General features: G+C 55.7%; 1 protein-coding gene across 1 annotated transcript; it reads left to right on the plus strand.

The window, feature by feature from the left end:
- The first annotated feature begins 306 nt into the window (after positions 1-306).
- Positions 307-18,016, plus strand: RAC2 (Rac family small GTPase 2). Its single transcript, XM_081248120.1, has 7 exons — positions 307-449; positions 2,530-2,601; positions 10,010-10,127; positions 10,842-10,904; positions 11,240-11,399; positions 14,675-14,807; positions 15,374-18,016. The coding sequence occupies exons 1-6, from the start codon at positions 415-417 to the stop codon at positions 14,803-14,805; spliced, it is 579 nt and encodes a 192-aa protein (XP_081104246.1). The 5' UTR covers positions 307-414; the 3' UTR covers positions 14,806-14,807; positions 15,374-18,016.
- The last annotated feature ends 1,795 nt before the right edge of the window (positions 18,017-19,811 follow it).

The following is a 19,811-nucleotide window of genomic DNA, read 5'->3' on the forward strand; positions in this document are numbered from 1 at the left end:
TGCTCATTAAATGCTTATTGACCAGAACCGAGGTGAACTACATTCTTAGGAGCCTCAGGTTCTTGGAGAACAGCTCTGGCCCTGCCCATGGAAGTGAGTCTCCAGCCCAGAGGGTCCCCAGGTCTCCTGCTGGTGTCCCGGAGCAGGGATGCCTGCGGGGTGGCAGAGGCCCAGCCCAGCCCCTGAGGGCCACCCCACCCTTGAGCCGTTTGGCCAGACCGCATGCTCCGCCTTCTGCAAACGGCCGTGGGGGCAGCAGCTTGGGTAAGTTCCCCTTCCGCTTCCTCCTGCCTCCTGTCCCGCTGCGGCTGCTCCTTGCTCAGGGTGCCTCTCCAGCCCTCCACACCCCCGTGTCTGCAGAAGCGCTCCGGGCCCTGAGCTGTCTGCACCACCGCCCTCCAGGCCTCGGACACGATGCAGGCCATAAAGTGTGTGGTGGTGGGAGATGGGTAGGTACCCGGCTGGACTTGCTGACAGCTCCGTCCCGGGCTAGCCCTGGACCCTCCCGCCCTGGCGCCCCTGGGGAAGCCCCCTGCCCTGCAGATGGAGGGGTTCCTGGGAGGCCGCCGGAGGAACAGTTCCCTTTTTCTCCCAGGCCCAGAGGGAGCCCCAGGGGTGGGCTGAGGACAGCTCCACTCTCTCTGCCCACCTCACCCCGGAAGCTGCCTGGGTGGAGAGTACAGGACTAGGGTTGGGGGTGCCTGGGGCCCCTCGCCTGCACCCTGAGAGCTGAGGCTGGTCTCCCATGGGTCCTCAGGCTTTGATTCTGTGGATGCCGGCTCGGGAGTTGGGGAGGTGGGTCCCCAGGCTGACCTGGGCTCTAGTCACTGGCTTGCGCTGCTGTGTGGCCTTGGGCAAGTCACAGTGCCTCTCTGAACCTCAGCTTGGCCATCTGGAAAGAGGCCCATGTCCGCAGGGTTGATGTGGGGTCCCTTGAGATATTTTGACGGGTTGTCCTGCATGTAAGTGTGTTCAGTGAAGCCGGCCTCCTGAGCCTCAGCCTGCGTGGCTGGGGAGGTTGTGTGGGGTCCGTGGGTTAGGAGCAGAAGGGGGAGGGGCGTGAGAGACAGAGCTGGGGAAGGAGAAGGAAGGGGTGGGAGGGAGACTGGGGGGTCAGTGTGGGCCAGGCTGAGCCGAGGCACCTTCTCAGCTGTTAGATCTCAGCGACCTCAGGTTGTCGTGGCCCCCGACGGACCTCAGTTTCCTCATCTGTAAAATGACAGCTTTGATATGCCCATCTCTCGTGCCTGCCGGCAGCACAGTCTTAGGGTCCAGCCCGCAGGTACCACCTGGGGTTTTCTGTAGGTGCAACCCCGACACATTCCTGCGTGGTCTGGCTGGGCGGGCCTCTTATCCAACCCTCCCATCCTACTGAGGAGCAGCCTGAGGCCTTAAGTGACTCGATTTTCCTGGCCTGGGGTGGGCTGATTCTGATGCACATTATCTGCCCGCCTGTCCAGCCCTGCTCACTTCTGCTTTATATCTGATCTGAGGAGGGGAGGGCGGAAGCCAAGGGCAATGTTCCAGTCACTTAGAGTTACCTTGTTGGCAGGCCTGGGGGAGGGGGTGGGGAGAAGAGGGCAGCCGGTCCTCTCGGAGCAGGAAGTGACGAAACCAAGTTGGGTAGGGGAAGGCCCAGGGCTACCTGTGCCCCCTGCCCCCTCCCAGCCCAGCAGACAGAGGGCGAAGACTGCACGAGTAATGGCGATCACTGCTAACTTAGTACTTACTATGTGCAGGCCTTGGGCTTAGTCACACTCCTCTGTTTTATCCTCCCACCAACCCTAATATTAGGCCCATTTTACAGTTGGGAAAACTGAAGCTCAAAGAAGTTGTCATTTGCCCGAGACCTCATGGGATTTGAATCCTGGTCTCTCTGATTCCTAAACTCCATGCTCTTAACTGCCATGGTGAGGTGGGAGGGAAAGAGGAGGGTCAGGCTTTCCCCAATATTTGCCGGCTGCTACACTATGCAAGACCGTGCTCAGTTCTTTTACCGGCTTCGTCTAATTTACCTCTCAGTCCATCCTATGAGATGAACTCATCTTATCCCTATTTTCTGGATGGGGAAACTGAGTCATAGGGAGGTTAAGTGACTTGCCTAAGATCGTGCTACCACTGGGTGGCTGATGAAGCTGGGATCTGGACCCCAGGGGAGTGATGGCAGAGCCCAGACAGGTACCAGGGGCCTCCTGGGGACCCTGCTCTTAACCCTCTGTCTCACATCATTGTCACCTGGGGAAGACTGTTACAATACAAATTCCCAGATCCAGCCCACACCCCTGATTCAGAATCTCTGGAGTAGGACCTTGAAGTCTGTCCTTTAACAAACACCCCAGATGACTCTTAGGACTCTTAGGTGTGAGAACGCTGATACAGGGATTCTCAGACAGGGACCCTGAGGCCCAGAGGGGTGGGCCTGGGTCTTCTCTGGGGGCTGGGCTAGGGGACTGGGCAGGTGCTGAGAAACCTCCCTGAGTCTCGGGCAGGGCTCATGACCACTGTCCTCTCGAACTTCCTGTCTTTCAGAGCCGTGGGCAAGACCTGCCTGCTCATCAGCTACACCACCAACGCCTTCCCGGGAGAGTACATCCCCACCGTGTGAGTTCTGTGCGTGGGCGGGGCGCTCGGAGGCTGGGGAGACACACATCACCAAGCCCACCCCCTTTTCAGGCACATCCTGTGAGCCTGAAAGCCAGCCTCCAGCCAGTCTCTGCCTGGCAGAGCTGCCCACTGATTCAGCCAGGGAGGCAGCAACCAGCGCCGGGATGAGTGCCGGGGGCTCCCAGAGGGGAGAGAGGCTGCCGCGGGGTGGGGAGGTGCAGAAGAGGCGCCAGGGAGCAGGGGGCCTTCAAGCAGGGAGACGCGGAGGGCTGGTGTGAGCAAAAGCAGGGTGGAAGAGGGGCTGGGGCGAGCAGTGGAGGGCCTTGACACCGGGAGATCAGAGACATCAGGGCCCACGTGTGTGTCGGGGGAGAGGGCAGTGCCACCTGGAGGCCTGCCCTCGTGTTGGATGTGGTGGCAGGGCTGTCACCTGACGCACAGGTATGTAGGAGTATGTGGGGTGAATGGGAAGCACCAGCCCCCTCTCACTGATGCTTGGTGGCCCCATCCCTCTCAGGACAGCCCCCCAACTCCATAGCACAGCATCCAAGGCTTTGTGTGGCCTTCTCCCACCTTCTTTTCTGGCTTCATAGCCCAGTACTTTGCTTCTTGTCCCGTCTGCTTCCCGCCCCTGGTCACCAAACACTCCCTGGGCATTTCCACCTCAGGGCCTTTGCTCCAGCTGCCTGGACTGCTTTTCCTTCCCATGTCCACATGTCTAAGACCTCCAGGCCAGCTCCAGTGCCTGCTCCCCCAGGAAGCATTTCTGATCTAGCCTGAAAGTGTCTCTCACTCCCCAGAGAGATTTTATCTGATCTTTCCCATGATCATGAGCCTACGGAGGGCAGGGGGCCACGTCCAGGTCTTTTTGGGTCTCCCCGTTGTCTTAGGAGAGTGTCTTATGCACAGCGCAGTCTACACATTGCCTTAGACAGGATATATCTGTTTTGAGTCGACCTGAATTGAACTTCATGGAGAGGCCCTAGGAGGATGCATCACTGCTACCATCTATCAAGGGCCTACTGTGTGCTGGTCCCTGGATGAAATGTCATACATGTGTGACCTCATTTGATGCTCATGGGAGGAGGTGGCTATTATTCTAGTCCCAGGGTGCCTGCGGGGGAAGCTGAGGCTCACAGCAGCTGAGGGGCCTGTCCCCCAGGGTCACAAGGTGGGCTGGGCTCCCTCTACTGATATTTCTCCCTGGGACACTGGCCCTGGCTCCAGTTGCCTCAGGGACCCCAGCCCGGGCAGGAGGACGGCAGCGAGGAGAGGGCAGAGAAACCTGGGTAGGAAGCCTGGAAAACTGATTTCTGCCCCGGTTCATTTCCCAACTCCCACTATGGCGCCAGCGCCCCTCTCCGCATTGGCCCTTACCTGCACCCTCACCATCAATCACCAAATGCCTGCTGGTGCTGAGGGAGGGCTGGCTCTAGCCCCGAGCGGGAAGGCAGGTGCAGAATTGGGGAAGGCAGCTCCTGCAGAAGGCCACTATCACCAGGACTGTGCTGGCGCTACCTGTGTCCTGTCTCTGCCTGTTGCAGCTGGGCTGGAGGGCCCACTTGATCAAAGATCTTAGACCAATTGCTTCCCCTGGGTGAGCCTCAGTTTCCCTTTCTTTAAGAGGAGGGGCAAGGCTGGGACATGCCAAGCTCATTGCCTGGGCGCCTTCCCTGTGCAGGGAGATGGGAGGCGAGTTCTCTGGTGCAAGATGGCGGGACCAGCAGAGGCCAAGGTAGGGCCAGTTGCGCTCAGCAGCCCGGAGACACTGGCCCCTGGTGGCCCTGAGTGGATTCGGTTGTCCTGGACAACCTTGTGGAAGGACAGACAGAATGGACCAGACAAGGTTTACCTTCCCAGGACTCTGAGGGGTTGGGTCAGAGAGCAGGGCCGGCTCCTGGGTGAGCCATCTAGGCAGGCACACACTCAGGTGGGTTCTGCACTTGGTTTAATGCTCAGATGCCCCCATCCTGAAATTCTTAATGTTTGAACAAAGGTCCCTGCATTTTCATTTTGTGTTGGACCCTGCCAGGTATGTACCCAGGCCTGCATCCCACCCTCTTTGTCTTCCATATGGAGTTACTCGGCTCTGGACAAGCCCCCAGAGGGGCTCCTGCTACAGTGCTTGCACCCCTGTGACAGGGAGGGGAAAATAAGCCACTCTGAGCCCTTGACAGTGGAGGGTGGGGACAGCCGGGTAGAGCAGAGTTGGGGAAAACAGGCAGCCTGAGATCTCTGGCACAGAGATAAAGGTCAAGAGAGCTCTGGAGCTGGGGGTGGTAGGGTTTGCTGGAGCCGGAGGCATGTGCCAGTGGACCAGATCAGATAAGGGAGAGCTGAGCTGAGCTTCCTGCCTGCGGGTTGGGGGATAAGAGCTCAGGGTCAAAGCCCTGTCTCACAGATGGGGAGACCGAAGCCTGCTCTGTGGATGGCCCTGTGCTGGGTGTTGGGGATACAAAGACAAGGCAGGAAGACCCTGCTCTCAGGTACCTGTGACCTAGGGGTTCTCCCCTTTCCTCTCTCCTTATGACCATTCTCAAACGGAAGCCCAGGTGAGCTTTCAAAAGTGAAAATTAGATGGAGCCACACCTCGGCCTAAATTCCTCCCTTAAAACCCACCTCTTACTTACTCCCTTCTGGTCCTCGGGGACCAGACACACCAGCCTCCTCCAGGCTTCTGCACTGGCCACTTCCATCACTCAGTTCCCGGCCGAGGTATCCCCTCCCTGACCCACTGTCTAAAGCAGCCCCTCCCTCCGCCCAGGCCCCCTCCATCTTCCACCCTGCTTGACATTCTTTGTAGCCCTTCCCCATCTGACTTCTCCTGCTGGGATGGAAGCTCCATGAGGACAAGGCCCTGGTCTGTCTAGTTCACCAGACCAGGGGTCCCCAACCCCCGGGCCACAGCCTGTTACGAACACAGCAGCACAGTAGGAGGTGAGAGAGCGAAGCTTCATCTGCTGCTCCCATCGCTCGCATTACCGCCTGGACCAGCCCCCCCACCCCCACCCCCACTGTGCATTCCGTGGAGAAATTGTCTTCCATGAAAGAAGACATGGTGCCAAAAAGGTTGGGGACCGCTGCACTCGACCTGCTTCTAGAACAGAGATGAGCACATCGCTGGTGCTCTGTAGTGACAGGGCCAGCCTGCCAGGCAGGGAGGGCATGCTCCAGCCTGTCCTGAGAAGGTGCTGGAACTCAGCCACCAGCAGGGGGCTCAGCTCTGTGGGGGATTGTCTCTGGGAAGGAAGAACACAGGTGGTTAATTTAGGTTGGATGGGCCAGTACTTGGCTTTCACCTTCCTTTTGTAAACTGGCAAATCCAGCCCAGATTCCCATAGACAGGATGACGTGCAGCCTCCCTAGTGGACGTACCAGAGGCCCTGCTGAGCTTTCCTGCCTGGCCTCGCACCTCCCCCTCGCCCCATACTCCTGCCACCAGGTGAGTTATTCCCTCACTGTGTCCGGCTGGCTCAAGCCTCCCCACTGCTCGTACACGCCCTCTCTCCCCTCGCATCCCACCTGGGACACCTCTCCGCTCCCCCATCTCCTCCAACCACCTGCCTCTCTCACCGGTGGCTCTGTCTCCCAGCTTCCCCTCTGACGCTTCTCCAAGACTTTTCCACCCAGTGGCCAAGAGGGCCTTTTCCAAATGCAAAGCTGATCATGTAACCCCTGCCTGGTGAAGCCCCTCTGTGGCTCCCCATTGCCTGGAGGACCACGCCCTGAATCCAGCAGTGGTCCATGCCCCACCTGACCTATCAATCCCCCCTGGTCCCCAAGTCACAGCCATGCATGCCCTGTGGTCTCTGTGTTCTGTGAGTCCACCTTCTTTTCCCTGGAGGCTTGGGTGGTGGTCAGGTGATGCCCGGCGCTGAGCCCCCTTTCACCTGCCCCCCATACCCCTCCTCCACTCCATGCTGGGGTCAGGGCCGAGCCTGCAGCCCTGGGGGTGCAGAAAGAAGACACAAAGACTCTGGGTGAAAGCACTCCAGCCGTGTGACCGTGGGCAGGTCACTCTCAGGCTTTGACTCTCAGTTTCCTGGTGTGTAAAATGGGCACCATGGTAGAATCCAGTTCCTGGGCTCACTGAAATGATCTAAGTATGAAGGGCCTGACACAGCACTTGGCACCCCTGGGTGCTCAGCCAGTGTGAGCTCCCTGCCCTCTCCACAGTTCCCAGTCAGCCCCCAGACCCTAGCTCAAGCTCCGCTGAGTCTCCAGCCATGAAGTCGCAGTGATGCTTACACCATGAGCTTTTCTGAATTGGGTAACAGGATCTAGTCCTGGCTCTGCCACCAACTGACTGTGAGGTCTTGGGCAAGTCCCTTCTTGTCTGTGATCCTCAGTTTCCTCATCTGGAAAATGGGAGTGAGGGCTGGCCGCAGTGGTGGTATAAGGTTCCTCTGGTCCTGGCTGCCTGTGGGTCTCTGAAGTAGGGGACCCCGGGAGTTGTGGATCATTGTCCCTGCAGTAATCCCTCAGGCTCTGGCAGCTGGTCCCCTGTGAGGGGCCGGTGATGTTTAAGGATGAGATTGTTTAGCTTCTCAGCATCTCCCCATGAGGTGGCTTGAACGTCCTCTGTCTCTAGATCCTCCTAATGGCCCCAAGAGATAGGGCTTTTTTCACAATGAAGAAAGTGAGGCTCAGAGAAGCTGGGTTACTCACCCAGGGTCACACAAACAGGACAAGGCTTCACAAGGAACTTGCCATTCTCTCCCACCTCTGGGTGGCTATCCCCAGGCGAATCAACCCTCCTGCAGTGCATTTGTCCACTCTCTCACAAATGAGTGTACAGAGGAAGCCAGGTTCAAATCCTAGCTCCTATGCTTGTGGGCTGGCTGGCCCTGGAAAAGTTATTTGACCTCTTGGGGCCTCGGTTTCCTCAACTGTCTAATGGCAATAACTTGAGGTTCTTTTGTCTTGGGTCACTTGGGACTTCAAGACCTAACGTATGAAGGTCCCTAGCCCTCTGACCAGCCCCAGAGCAGGTGCTTGGTGCTGCTACAAGTCCCAGGAACCAGCTCTTTCCCCATTGCCACGGCCCCTGAGACCCTGGAGTTGGCTCAGAGAAGACAGATGCCTTTGGCTCAAGGAATCTTGGGGGGCTTTTTGGTGTCAGAATTTCAGCCTGGACATTAAGGGAAAGAGTGTCCCTGCATCCTAAACTCATCCCAAAGGAGTGTTTCTGGCAGAAGCCAAAGAAAGCATGGGCACTTCTTTCCCCATCATGCCCAGCGCTGTCTCACTGAGCAGTGCCTTCCGCCTGAAATCCCACTACGGTATGGGTGGTAGGCTGCAAATTAGAGTGGAATGTGCCAGCGCAAACCCCCAAGAGCTTATATCTCCTTACTTGTTGTTTGTTTTTTAAATTTAATTTTTATTAATTATCAGAGAAAATTTGATAAAAATGTAGTTTCTCCTAGGTGTACAGAATCTGGTTCATCATATCAATGTATCTGTCTATTCATCTTTGAATCCTTTCCCGTGTAGGTTATTATAGAGTGTTGAGTAGAACTCTCTTGGTATTCCATAGGTATTTTGTGATTATATATTTCATATGTATTAGTACATGTCTGTTAACCCCCATATCCTAATTCATACATTCCTTACACATTTCCATGCGGTTAAACATAATTTTTTAGTAGGTCCACAGAGCACCTACTACGTGCCAAGTGCGATGCTGGCCTTGGTGCAGTGAGGAACAAGCCAGGCTTGATGTCTGCTGTTTGGGTGCTGAGTTCACCACAGATTACTGAGTTGGGACGGGGTGGGGGCCCCGACCAGGCTGGGGCTCGGGAAAGGCTTCCTGGAGGTGACTTTGAAATGAGACTGGAGGGAGGATGAGTAAGAGTCAGCCCAGCACCAGGAAAGAAGAAGAATGGGGAGCCAGGGGAGGGCCGTTTGCAGGAACTTTCCATGCAGGAGGGAGCAGGGCCATCTGCGGAACTTAAGGCTGGACAAGCATGGGGTGTTAAACATGTCAGGTTACCCACTGTTTTTTGGGGGGGTTGCCTGTCACAGGACAGATGTCTTTGGAGTTGCTCTGAAGCATTACGGCTTCTGCAGCCTGTCACTGAGCACTGTTCTGGGGGGACTTTGTGGAGGGGGTGGCATCCCAAGGGCTTCAGTTCAGTTTCGTTTAACTCTGTTCCACCTACACTCACTAGGTGCCAGTCCTGAGTCTTCAGAGATGAAACTGACATTGGCCCCGCCCTCACGGAGCCCACAGCCCCTGGCGGGACAGAGACACACTAAAACCACTTCATAGTCAAGGCAAAGCAGTTGCCTGAGAGAGGGGATGACAAGCTCTTTCCAGGTCGGGGAGAGGGAGGGAGGTGTCTGGGACGTTTCCTCACAGTGGGAGCTTGTGTGATTGCCCTGGAGGCCTCTCTGGTGTTGGCAGGGAGATTTTAGCCTCTGCCCCACCCTATTCCTTCAACATGTGCCTTTCCAGTGTGTGCCAGTGGCATTTCCTGAAATCTCCAGTAACTGACAGTTTTTGGTGTGCACGAGGGGTGGGCTGGAAGGCCAGGGAATTAACACCCAAGGACTTCCCTCTGCTAACGGGAGACGGAGATGGTGGTTAAATACCCCAGCTCCCTGCCTCCACTGGGGGATGCCCTGAGCTCAGTGGCCCCAGCCAGACGGATCCCCAGTTCCCACGCAGTAACAGCTCAACAGCTCCTGTCCCTTCCCCTCGGCTGCCTGGAGTCACTTCCCAAATAAACCACTGGTGCCACTCCCTCATCTCAGGGTTTGCTTCTGGGGGGACCCAACCTAAGATGGGAATGAACACTCATTCAACAAATATTGGGTGACCAGCCGCAGTGTCCAGCCTAGGAGGTGGGTAAAGTTTATTCTGATCATGCCTTGGAGAGAATGTTATGCAGCCTCGAAAAATCATCTCTCCAAAAGGTAGGTAAGGGCAGAAAAACAGTAGAGACAATGCTTTCCTCTTTATGCTTAACTGCGTTTAAAATTTCTTATGTAATAGAGCAGTATTTTTTTTTTTTTTTTTTTTTTTTTTTTTTTTTTGCGGTACGCGGGCCTCTCACTGCTGTGGCCTCTCCCGTTGCGGAGCACAGGCTCCAGATGCGCAGGCTCAGCGGCCATGGCTCACGGGCCCAGCCGCTCCGCGGCATGTGGGATCTTTCCGGACCGGGGCACGAACCCGTGTCCCCTGCATCGGCAGGCGGACTCTCAACCACTGCGCCACCAGGGAAGCCCCAATAGATCAGTATTTTAAAAAAATAAAAAATAAAACCCAATTGCATAGTGCTTTGTGACTTGGGTCCTGTTGTAGCCCCTCTCTGGGTCTTGGCCTCTGCCACAGAACCATGGACTAAAAGTCCCCAGACTCTGGGGCTGCAGACTGACCCTTCTATCTTATCTGTTCCCACAGGTTTGACAACTATTCAGCCAATGTGATGGTGGACAGCAAGCCCGTGAACCTGGGGCTGTGGGACACGGCAGGGCAGGAGGACTATGACCGCCTCCGGCCGCTCTCCTACCCGCAGACGGTATGCTGCCCCACACCCTCCTCGTGGTCCTGGGCTTTGCATCCCTGTTGCCTCTGCCTGGTGAACCCTGACCCTCCCCTTAAGGACCAGCTCGAGGAGTCCCCGCCCTCCATCAGTCCCCTGTCATTACTGTGCCCTCTGTCTTCCCAGCCCCTCTGCCTCTTGGGCTCTGGCACCACCTGGTTCTCAGTGGGTGGGGCAGGCAGACTCTGGACCAATGGGAGCTCAGGATGGCCAGCTCTGGGGGTGCTAGGGGAGGGGAGGAGTGATGGGGGCACATCTGCAGGTGGCTCTGTGGCTGCTGGGCTCTCTCTCCAGGGTGGCAAGGAAAGCCTCGGGGCTGGTGACCAGATGGGGGGTGGGGGGTAGGTAGTGAGTGCCTGGTGAGGAGCCTGGATTCTGGAGTTCCAGATGGCAAATGCTTTAATCCTTGTAAGCCTCACTTTCCCCATCTGTGGGATGGGGTAGCAGCAGCACCGCTACAGTGTTGTGTGAAGATTAACCACTTAGAACAGTCTCTGGCCTTTAGGAAGTGTTGGATAAACAAGCAGCAGCCTGGTGTAGAGGTGGGAAGGGAATCCCTACTCTGCCGGATCCTAAGCGCCCAGCATCCCCTGGGCTGCTCCAGCCCTCAGTGGCTGTCCAGGTGTGGGAGAGCCCAGGTGGGATGCCTCCAGGCCTCCCCTCACGAGTAACCCTTGTCTGACCTCCCAGGATGTCTTCCTCATCTGCTTCTCCCTTGTCAGCCCAGCCTCCTATGAGAATGTCCGGGCCAAGGTGAGTAGGGTGGAGCAGGGGTCTTGGGGGGGTGGGGCAGGTGACCCTGAGGGAGGGGAGCATGGGAGGGAGGGACTGCTGACTTTGGCCTGCCTCTGGGGCAGCAGAGGATGTGGGCAGAGTGGGTCTCTAGTGCCACCCAGGGCTGGCGGGGGGGACTGGGGGTGAGACTCAGAGGGGGTCTCAGAGGGGGCTGTGACAGTTAGCTTTACTCTCTAACCTGTCCTCTCTCCTCCCCACACACCCTCATGACCCCCTATTATCTCCTCCCAACTTGGTGCCCCTCTTCTCCCCCTACCCCCTGCACAACCTCCTGCCCCCACCCACCGGCCCAGTGGTTCCCGGAGGTGCGGCATCACTGCCCCAGCACGCCCATCATCCTGGTGGGCACCAAGCTGGACTTGCGGGACGACAAGGACACCATCGAGAAGCTGAAGGAGAAGAAGCTGGCGCCTATTACTTACCCGCAGGGCCTGGCGCTGGCCAAGGAGATCGGTACAGGGCTCGGGCTCAGACAGGGGAGCTGGGTGCAGGGTGATTGCAAACATAGCTTCCAGGGCCAGGCTGTGCGATTCCACCCTGGGTGTGCCGTGTACTAGCTGTGTGACCCTGGACGAGTCACTTAGCCTCTCTGGGCCTATGTTTCCTCATCAGTGAACCATGGCAACAGTAGTAGCTCTGGGTGGTTGGGAGAATTAAATGAATTCACACCCATGAGCTCCTAGAGCAGCACTGCACATAGGAAGCACTTTGTGTTAATTATTATTATAGTATTAGTATAATCCATAAACAGATATTGAAATAAGTGCATTTGGACAGACAGAAGAAGGGATGGAGCGGGGTGTGCTGTGGTTTCTCAGAGGACGAGCAGCGAAGTCAAGCTTCGGTTTTCCGGGAAGGCTTCCTGGAGGTGGTGCTTCTGCTTGGGTTTGAAGGGTAACGCCTGTCCCTCTGCATCCTTCTCACCCCCCAGTCCTCACCCTCCTGGCTTCTCAGTCCAACTCCTCTTTGCCTCCCGGCCACTGGGCCAGAGAAGTGACTTCTCAGGGTCACGCAGCTGGTAGGTGGCAGAACCAGGATTTGAACACAGGACCACAAACCGCTGGCTTGGGGGCCTCCCCATGGTGGCTCAGGGCTGCCTGCACCAGGGAGGTGATGACCGATGGGTCTGGCCTCTTCCGTGGCGTCCAGGTCTGCTGTCCTTTGTCAGGCCCTGACCTGCCTGGGGACAGGGTCCTTGCCCAAGAGCCTGGGACCACCAGTGGGGTTTGGCCACTATGAGCAGTGACCCAGCTGCCCAGGGTGCTCTGTGTCACCACAGGGTCCTGCAGACCCAGGGTCTGGCCCCTGAATTGGTGGGGCCTGCTGCAAACCACCCCTCCCTCAGCCCTACCACTCTTCCTTCCGCCGGAACTGGGAGGGCCCTGGGGACTCACATCTCTTCGCAGGAAGAGAAACCACAGCCGTCGCCCCCTCCTTCATGTGACTAGCCCAGTGACATGGCTGTCTTTCCCAGGGGCCTCCGCTGCCACTTAAACCCTTGGTCCTTTGTCCCATCCTAGGGGCTCTGGCTCTCAGGCCCTCTGGTCTTTCCGCACAAATATTGGGGATTGCACCCCTGCCTTCTCTTCTTTCTGAACAGCCTGTCCCCGTGGACTCCTTCCACCCAAGACAGTGACTCGCCAGCCTGTGTCCGACCCCGTCTTTCTTAAAGCACAAGCTTTGGGATAAGATGGGGCCTGGAAGCCTGGATTCTGGTCCTGGCACTGACTGTCTGTCTGACCTTGGGCCAGTGGCTCCCCCTCTCTGGACCTCAGTTTCCCCATCCGTACTAGCCAGCCTACACACTCCCTAAAGGTCTTTTCTCCATGAGGAGATGACTTGGGGTTCCTGTCTTGGCCTCTAGCCAATCCATCTTGGAGCCAATACCAGCTGGGGCTGGCCAGGGGCAGTGACTAATGACTTTGAACTTGCCTCGGACAAGCCGAGGCCAAGGGGGAGACCTGGGGGACCTGCAGGCTAATGAGGACAGCAGCTGCCTCTGCCCACCAGTCCAGGGTGACGAGTTGTGGGGCAGCTCTGATCCCAGCTGCCAATCACAGGATTGAGCGCTTCCTGGGTGCTGGGCCTGTGCATTCTCCTGCTTCATCGTCATAGCACATACGAAGGAGGGACTCTCATCATCCCACTTTACAGAGGAGGAAACTGAGGCTCAGGGAGAAGTCACTAGCTCAAGGCCACCCAGCCGGGATGTGCCAGAGCCGAGACTCGAATCCGGGCTGCGTGGCTCCCTCAGTCATGATCAGGGTGGTCCGCTGCCTCCACAAGTGGGAGACTGGGGAGCAGAGACGGGGGACAGGCTGAGGTCCTGGAGTGGCCAGGCCTCCAGTCAGGACCCTTTCTCTAGACACTACTGATCCAGGAAGCAGGAGGGTGGCAGGTGCCAGGGAGGACGCAGCTGGAGGGTGTGGAAGAAAGAGGTGGACACTGGCTATGGTCCCTTGCAGAGAGACAGTGGCCAAATGCCCAGTGACACCCTTCTGGGCACAGAGGGTTATGGTGACGAGACTCCCAGACCCAACTCGGGGTGCTCCGTACCTGCCAGCCGAGCCCTGGGACCACTGCCTGTGCTCCCTAGAGGGACAATACTCCCACGTGCAAGGGAGACATCCAGCGTGTGACTCAGGACAAGTGACATCCTCTCTGAGCCTTGGTTTCCTTGTCCTTGCCCCACACTTTCTTTCCCTCGTCCTTGGGCTGCCCCTCCTGAGATCTTGGCTCCCCTCTCCCAGCTGTGTGTCTCTGGCCCCGGGGCATCCCTTCTCTGGGCCTGATTCCTCACCTGGGATGCGGGGAATCACAGAATTTCTTCACAGGGTTGTCGGAAGCACCCAGCTCAGTGCCTGGCAGGGAGCAGGTGCTGATCGGCGTTGGTCTGCTTCCTTTCCCCCACGGAAGAGCAAAGTTCCCCCTCCTGGCCCCTCTCCTTCTCTGGTTCCTGAAATCGGCCCCCAGCCCTCTCGCAGAGGGGAGTTTTTCAGTTGCTCACTTCAGGGAGACTGCTTGGGTTGTAATGGACACAGGAACTCTCACAGGTTCCTTCCAGAACGTCACAGAACACTGCCCCTGGGAGTGGGGCTCAGCCTGTCTTCCTCACTGTCTGTGCCCAGTGCTCCAGCCCTGAGTGGTCACGTGGGAGAAGGCTGGTCCCCCTCATGGGGGAATGGGGGCTCCCCAGTTCCCATTCCTTTTGCTGAGGGCCCCCAGCTTCCCCTGGGGGAGGGGAAATGTCTAGTGTGTGACTTTGGATAAGTGACTTTTCTGAGCCTCAGTTTTCTCATCTGTAAAGTGGGGAGATGCGAAGGACTGGCTAGATGATATTTGGAAGGTCCTAGTGAGTGGGCCACGGGTTCCTCAGGCCTCCCGGGGGAAGATGGAGGAAGGCATGTGGGAAGTTTCTAGAAGAAAGTGAGGTGCTGAGAAATTTGGTCACCGTAGCTTGAGCCCCTTTCTTGCCAGGAAGGTGTCCTTCCTTAAATTAAGGGCTTTTGTGTCCAAGAAAGGCACAGACCTGCTCTTGTGAGGGGTCTTAACCTCTCCGAGTAAAACTCCCCCTTTCCGACATGAGGAGACTGAGGCACAGAGGGGTAAATACCCTGCTTTGAGTGACACAGCCCAGGTGGCCACCACAGCTGGTGCAGTTGTATGGCTTGGGAGGGGGTTTTTCCCAGCCCTGACCTAGCCTCTACCCTCTTGCTGCCCTAACCCAGACTCAGTGAAATACCTGGAGTGCTCAGCCCTCACCCAGAGAGGCCTGAAAACCGTCTTTGACGAGGCGATCCGGGCTGTCCTGTGCCCCCAGCCCACGCGGCCACAGAAGCGGCCCTGCAGCATCCTCTAGGGGTAAGAGCCCCATCCCCCCCTCCCCCCGCTCCCCACACACAGCAGGCTCTGGCCCTAGGTTTCATCGGGAGTGGCATTTAGGCTGGGACAGAAGAGGGACCATCAAAGGGGCTTCAGGTTGCCCATTTGCCTGAGCCGGTCCTGCTCTGTGAGCCCAATTCCCAGAAGGAAGGTTCAAAGTGTCAGAAAATGCCAGGTAACCTGAGGCAAGGCGTGGTGTCACTGAGCTCCCCCTCTGCCGTCCCTGCAGCAGGGCGGGGAGGATCACGGCAGAAAGATACCTTAGCCCCTACCCCTTGGAAGAGGCCGGTTGAGCCGGGGAGACCTGACACCCACATATGGGGTGGAGGTAGGACAGGCTGAGTTATGAGGCTACTGGGACAGAAGAGGGATGGGTAGGGGTTGGAGGCACCCACAAGGCTTCCAGTGTGGGTGGGACAGAGAGGACTTGGCCAACCTTGAGCAAAAGCTGGGAGCTGGAATGAGCCGTGAGCCAGGAGAGCTGGGAGTGGGCTGTGGATTCTGATTGGCCCCGAATTCTCACCCACTGCCTGTCTCCCTTCCAGGACACACCCAGCCCTCCCAGCCAGATGGTTCTGACCCTCCAGGGCCCCCACCCAAAGCTCCATGGCACCCCCGCTGGCCATGCTGTCCTCTTCCTGTGACGTTTCTTAGCAAGATGGCTGCAGAGCTCGGTTCATCATCTTCTCTGTGCTGGAGATCCCCCCCGGGGAAGAGTGTGAATTTGTAGGTGCTGCGTCCCCATCCCCTCATGCTCCTGCCTTCCCAGGGGCCAGGGGGGAGCCCCAGGACCGATAAGCCACCCCTGTGTTGCTGTGGTCAGATGCCACACATGGCATCATCTACCTGTTTACTCCTCCCTCCTAAAACCTGAATCCCCTCTGGAAACTTCGGGCTAGATGGTTGCCGGCCACCACTTATATACCTTCAGGGATGGGTCTCTCACTCTCCCGTGAGGCAGTCTACTCCAATATTGATGCTCTTGCTTGTCTGAGCTACTTGCTACTGAGCTAAATTAAGTGTCTGAGAAGTTTGTTCTTCTGGTCTTAGTCCTCCTTTTGGGGACAACATCAAACATTCAGATTTTCTAAATCTCTGTGGGCACCTGCCCAGCCAATCAAAAGGCTGGGTCCTGCTGACTCCTGCCACCTCTCAAGTCTTTCTGCTCCACTCACAGGATCCTGAGCTGCATTTACCTGTGACAGTCTTAAAACTTTCAGACCCTGCCAGTCAGGATTTCTGTCATTGCAAATAGAAACCCGATTCAACCTGCTTCAGCAGAAAATAAATTTACTGATTCAAGTTTGGAAATATCATGACTTCAGATGCAGCTTGATCAAGGGGGCTCAAATGATGTCATCAGAGCTCACTTTCCTGTACCTTCTGATGTCTGGTTCATTCTTAGGCAGGTGACTCTCAAGGGCTTCATCCTTCCAGTTTCAAGTTCAGCAAAAAAAGAGCAAGTGTCTGCCCCAGGCAAAGTTCTAATTAAGGTTCACTCTGATTGGACCAGCTCAGGTCTTTTCAACCAATCGCATTTGTCAGGAGAATGCTGTGTTCTGATTGGTCAAGCCTGTACTACATGCCACACTAGAGCATGGAGCGGAGGCAGCCCTTTCAAAACCATACCCACTAGAGTGGAGGGAGGGGTTGGTTCTCAAAGGGAGACTGAGGGTTTTGCCAGAATTTGGGAATATGGGTGATGAGCAGCCAGAAACCCCTAGTCTCCACTATTGGAGGTCCCAGGAAAGTGTCCCAACAGTGTAAGGAAGCAATGCCGGACCCAGCAGGCACAAAACACAGGGAAGTTTCTTTAAAAGAGAGATGGGGCTGCTGTAAGGATTTACGAAGCTCATCCCTAAAGCGCCACGGTACAGGCATGGAGCCAGTCCCACCTCAGTGTTCTCTAATTCACGAACGCCAGACTTTCCAATCCTGCGGACGACTGTGCTTCTCTATCTAAATGTCATCCATCCATTTAACACAAATTCACTGAACACCTACTCTGTGCCAGGCATTGTTCTGTGGTCCAGCGGTACACCCAAGTTCTTGCCCTCAGGGGCTGACACTCTAGGGAAGCTAAAATAAAGGATTAAAAAAAAGAGATATAAGACCCCGCCCCTGACGACACAGAAGTTCCCCCAATTCCCAGCCAGTGAAATGATTTGGGTTTCATTTTCTGCTCTTCCAGGCTCCCGGCCACTTCCACTGCCCCTCGTAAGTCCTGAAGTTCTGATGCAATATCTCAGCTCACTGGCCTCCTGAGAGCCCAACCCTCTTGAAAGGGATGGGGTGCAGGGGGGAAATCCCGTGGCCTTTCTTTAATTTCAGCTCAGACAAGGTCGTTATGCTTTTAAAGTTACTTCCCTGAAACAAACCAAAAACCCATTAACACCCCTGCCCCACCCCCCAACACACGACACAGATACAGACATGTATGGGTCAGAACTCACACCTTAAAACATCCAATGTTTAAAAGCCCTGAGAAGCCCCTTCCAGTGGGCCAGAGTCGAGGAGAGCCTCTTTCTGTTTCCTGCTCTTCCGGGGCCTCAAGATAAATTCAGGACCATCCTGGTGGCCCCAAGGCCTGGCTGCACCCTACCTCCCTCGCTTCTCCTGTGCTTACACCTCCTCTGCCATGTGCCTCTTCCCCTGAGCCTACCCCAGTGGATACAGTCCTTGTTTTATACCAATAATAAATTCAGGAAATAAATTCTCTCACCATTGTGTGGTTCCACCCAGCACGTATGATCTCATTTAATTCTCCTAGCAGCCTTCCAATGTAGTACTAACAGCTCTGTTTTGCGAAGAAGGAAATAGAGGCACAGGAGTTAGAGCTCAATTCACTAAGGCAGGCACTGCACTTTTCCACCTGATACCACTACTTCCATCCTCTTTGCTAGCGGGATTCTAGTTTTGTGCAAAGCAGCAGTGTATTTAGCCCCAGACAAAAATACTTGCTCCCAGCCTGCTTTGCAACTGGAGTTCCAAGCACGAACAGTTCTGGCTAACAAGACATAAGTGAAAGTCAGCTGGAAAGGTAGCTTCTGTGAAAATTTTTGTTTTCTTCCATAAAAAAATAAGGGACCCAGCCAACACTGACCATTGCCCTGGCCCCTTCCCTGATGAATACTGATGAGATGTCTGGAGCTGCACCAGCCATCTTATGAACCTGAAGCCACAAACATGAAAATACAACCTAACATGCTAAGAATGGAGTAGCAGAAAGATAAAAAGAGCCTGGATTCTTCACAACTTTGGGCAGCAGCTGAACAAATGCCAGTGGCTGCCTTGTTAAGGGAAGAGAGCAAAAATGAAACCACTTATTTGTTTATGTCACTGTTAGGCCTTCTGTTACTGTTAGTTGACAGCATTTGTAACTGAGGTCTTAGGACTCCCAGCTCTGTGTTCCTTCTGCTCTATCATTGTGTCCAGAACTCACTGGGCATGGGGTGAGTCACTCGTTTCTGCTTTGCAAATTGGCTGAGGACCAGAACCCCTTCAGTTAGGAAAGAGAAACCTCGAGGGAAGTCGGTGAGGAGTTTTGAAACAGGAAGAACTGTTAGTTGTGGGCAGGAGCTGACAACATGGTGATGCTCACTCATTTGACAGCAGCCACTCCCATGGATCCACCTGATGCCAGGCCCAGGCTGGGTATCAGGGCTTGGGTGCATTACATTTGGCCTCTTGCAATAAAATCATCATCTGGTGGCAAAGGAAAGCAGGAAAGCACCTGTCAGATAAGCCTACTTCATTTGGAGCTCTCTGTCTTGGAGCCTGGCTTCTCCTTGTGTCTTCTTCCAAAGCAGAGGCCTGGGGTCCCACTGACTTCTCCCATTCTGTCCCCCTAGCATTCACTGGTCACCAAGCCTGGAAAATTCAGCTTCCCAATATCTGTTAAACCCACCCCTCATCTGGCCCACTGCCACTCCCTACTATAGGTCTTGCAACCATCCCCTGGACAGTAGCTACGGCCTCCTCACTGGCCTCCCTACCTCCACTCTCCCTGCCTTCTCCAACCTTCATCAGGAAGCCTGGCGGAATCTTCCTCATTTACAAACGTAATTATGCCACTCAGATGCCTCGGTGTAGCGTCACCATGACCCTAGCAAGTACCTGGCACCTAGTGGATGCTGATAAATGTCTGTTGTTTATGTAACTGAATAAGCAGGTGAAAGAATGGACTTTAAAGGAGAGAGAGAGAGAGACCCAACCCTTCTAGTGACCCAGCTGGGCCCAGCTTTCCAGCATCCTCACCATGGCATCAGTCATGTGCATGAGCCATCTTGGATGTGCCAGCCCAGTCGAGTCCCCAGATGACTGCAGCCCCAGCCAGCACTGTGCGGAGCAGGAGAGCTGCTCCACTGAGCCCAACCAACTCACGCAATCTTGAGAGACGACACAATGGTATACGGAAACAACGCCTCTGCTGGGGCCAAAGTCCTTGCTGTCTCTGCCTTTGATCTCTTACTTCTCCCCCCTACCCTCTTAACTCCTCCACTGCCCAAGAAATATTCACCTCTGGGGACATCTGACTCCACCTAGGCCTCGTGGGATGTGTGAGGCAGGGCAGAGTAAGCTCTGGGGAGTGAGACAGAGATCTAGGATAGTTCTAGAAGACGTCTGAAGGCTTTGAGAAAGTGAGATGATCAGCCATCCATATAATCTGAGGTCTAGATCAATTCAGGTCCCATGTGCTAAGACTATGCTCTGTGCCAAGTGGCGCTGGGAGCCGGAGGTGCAGAGAGGGGTGAGACCCAGGCGTCTACTCCCCAGGGGCCCAGAAGCCAGTGGGAGAGACAGATGTATGTAAATCAACACCTGCCATGGGGTTTGATCAACATACCACAAAAGTGTACTCAGCAGCAAACGGAAGAGACCCTGGTTTCAAGATGCCAGGTAGAGATGTTTCCGCCCCCTCACCCCGGCTGAAAAGCAGCCTGACACTAAGGAGAACACAAAATAGAAACACAAACTCTCATC

The sequence above is a fragment of the Mesoplodon bidens genome (genome assembly GCF_964165515.1).
Source record: "Mesoplodon bidens genome assembly, chromosome: 11".
NCBI classification, from domain to species: Eukaryota; Metazoa; Chordata; class Mammalia; order Artiodactyla; family Ziphiidae; genus Mesoplodon; species Mesoplodon bidens.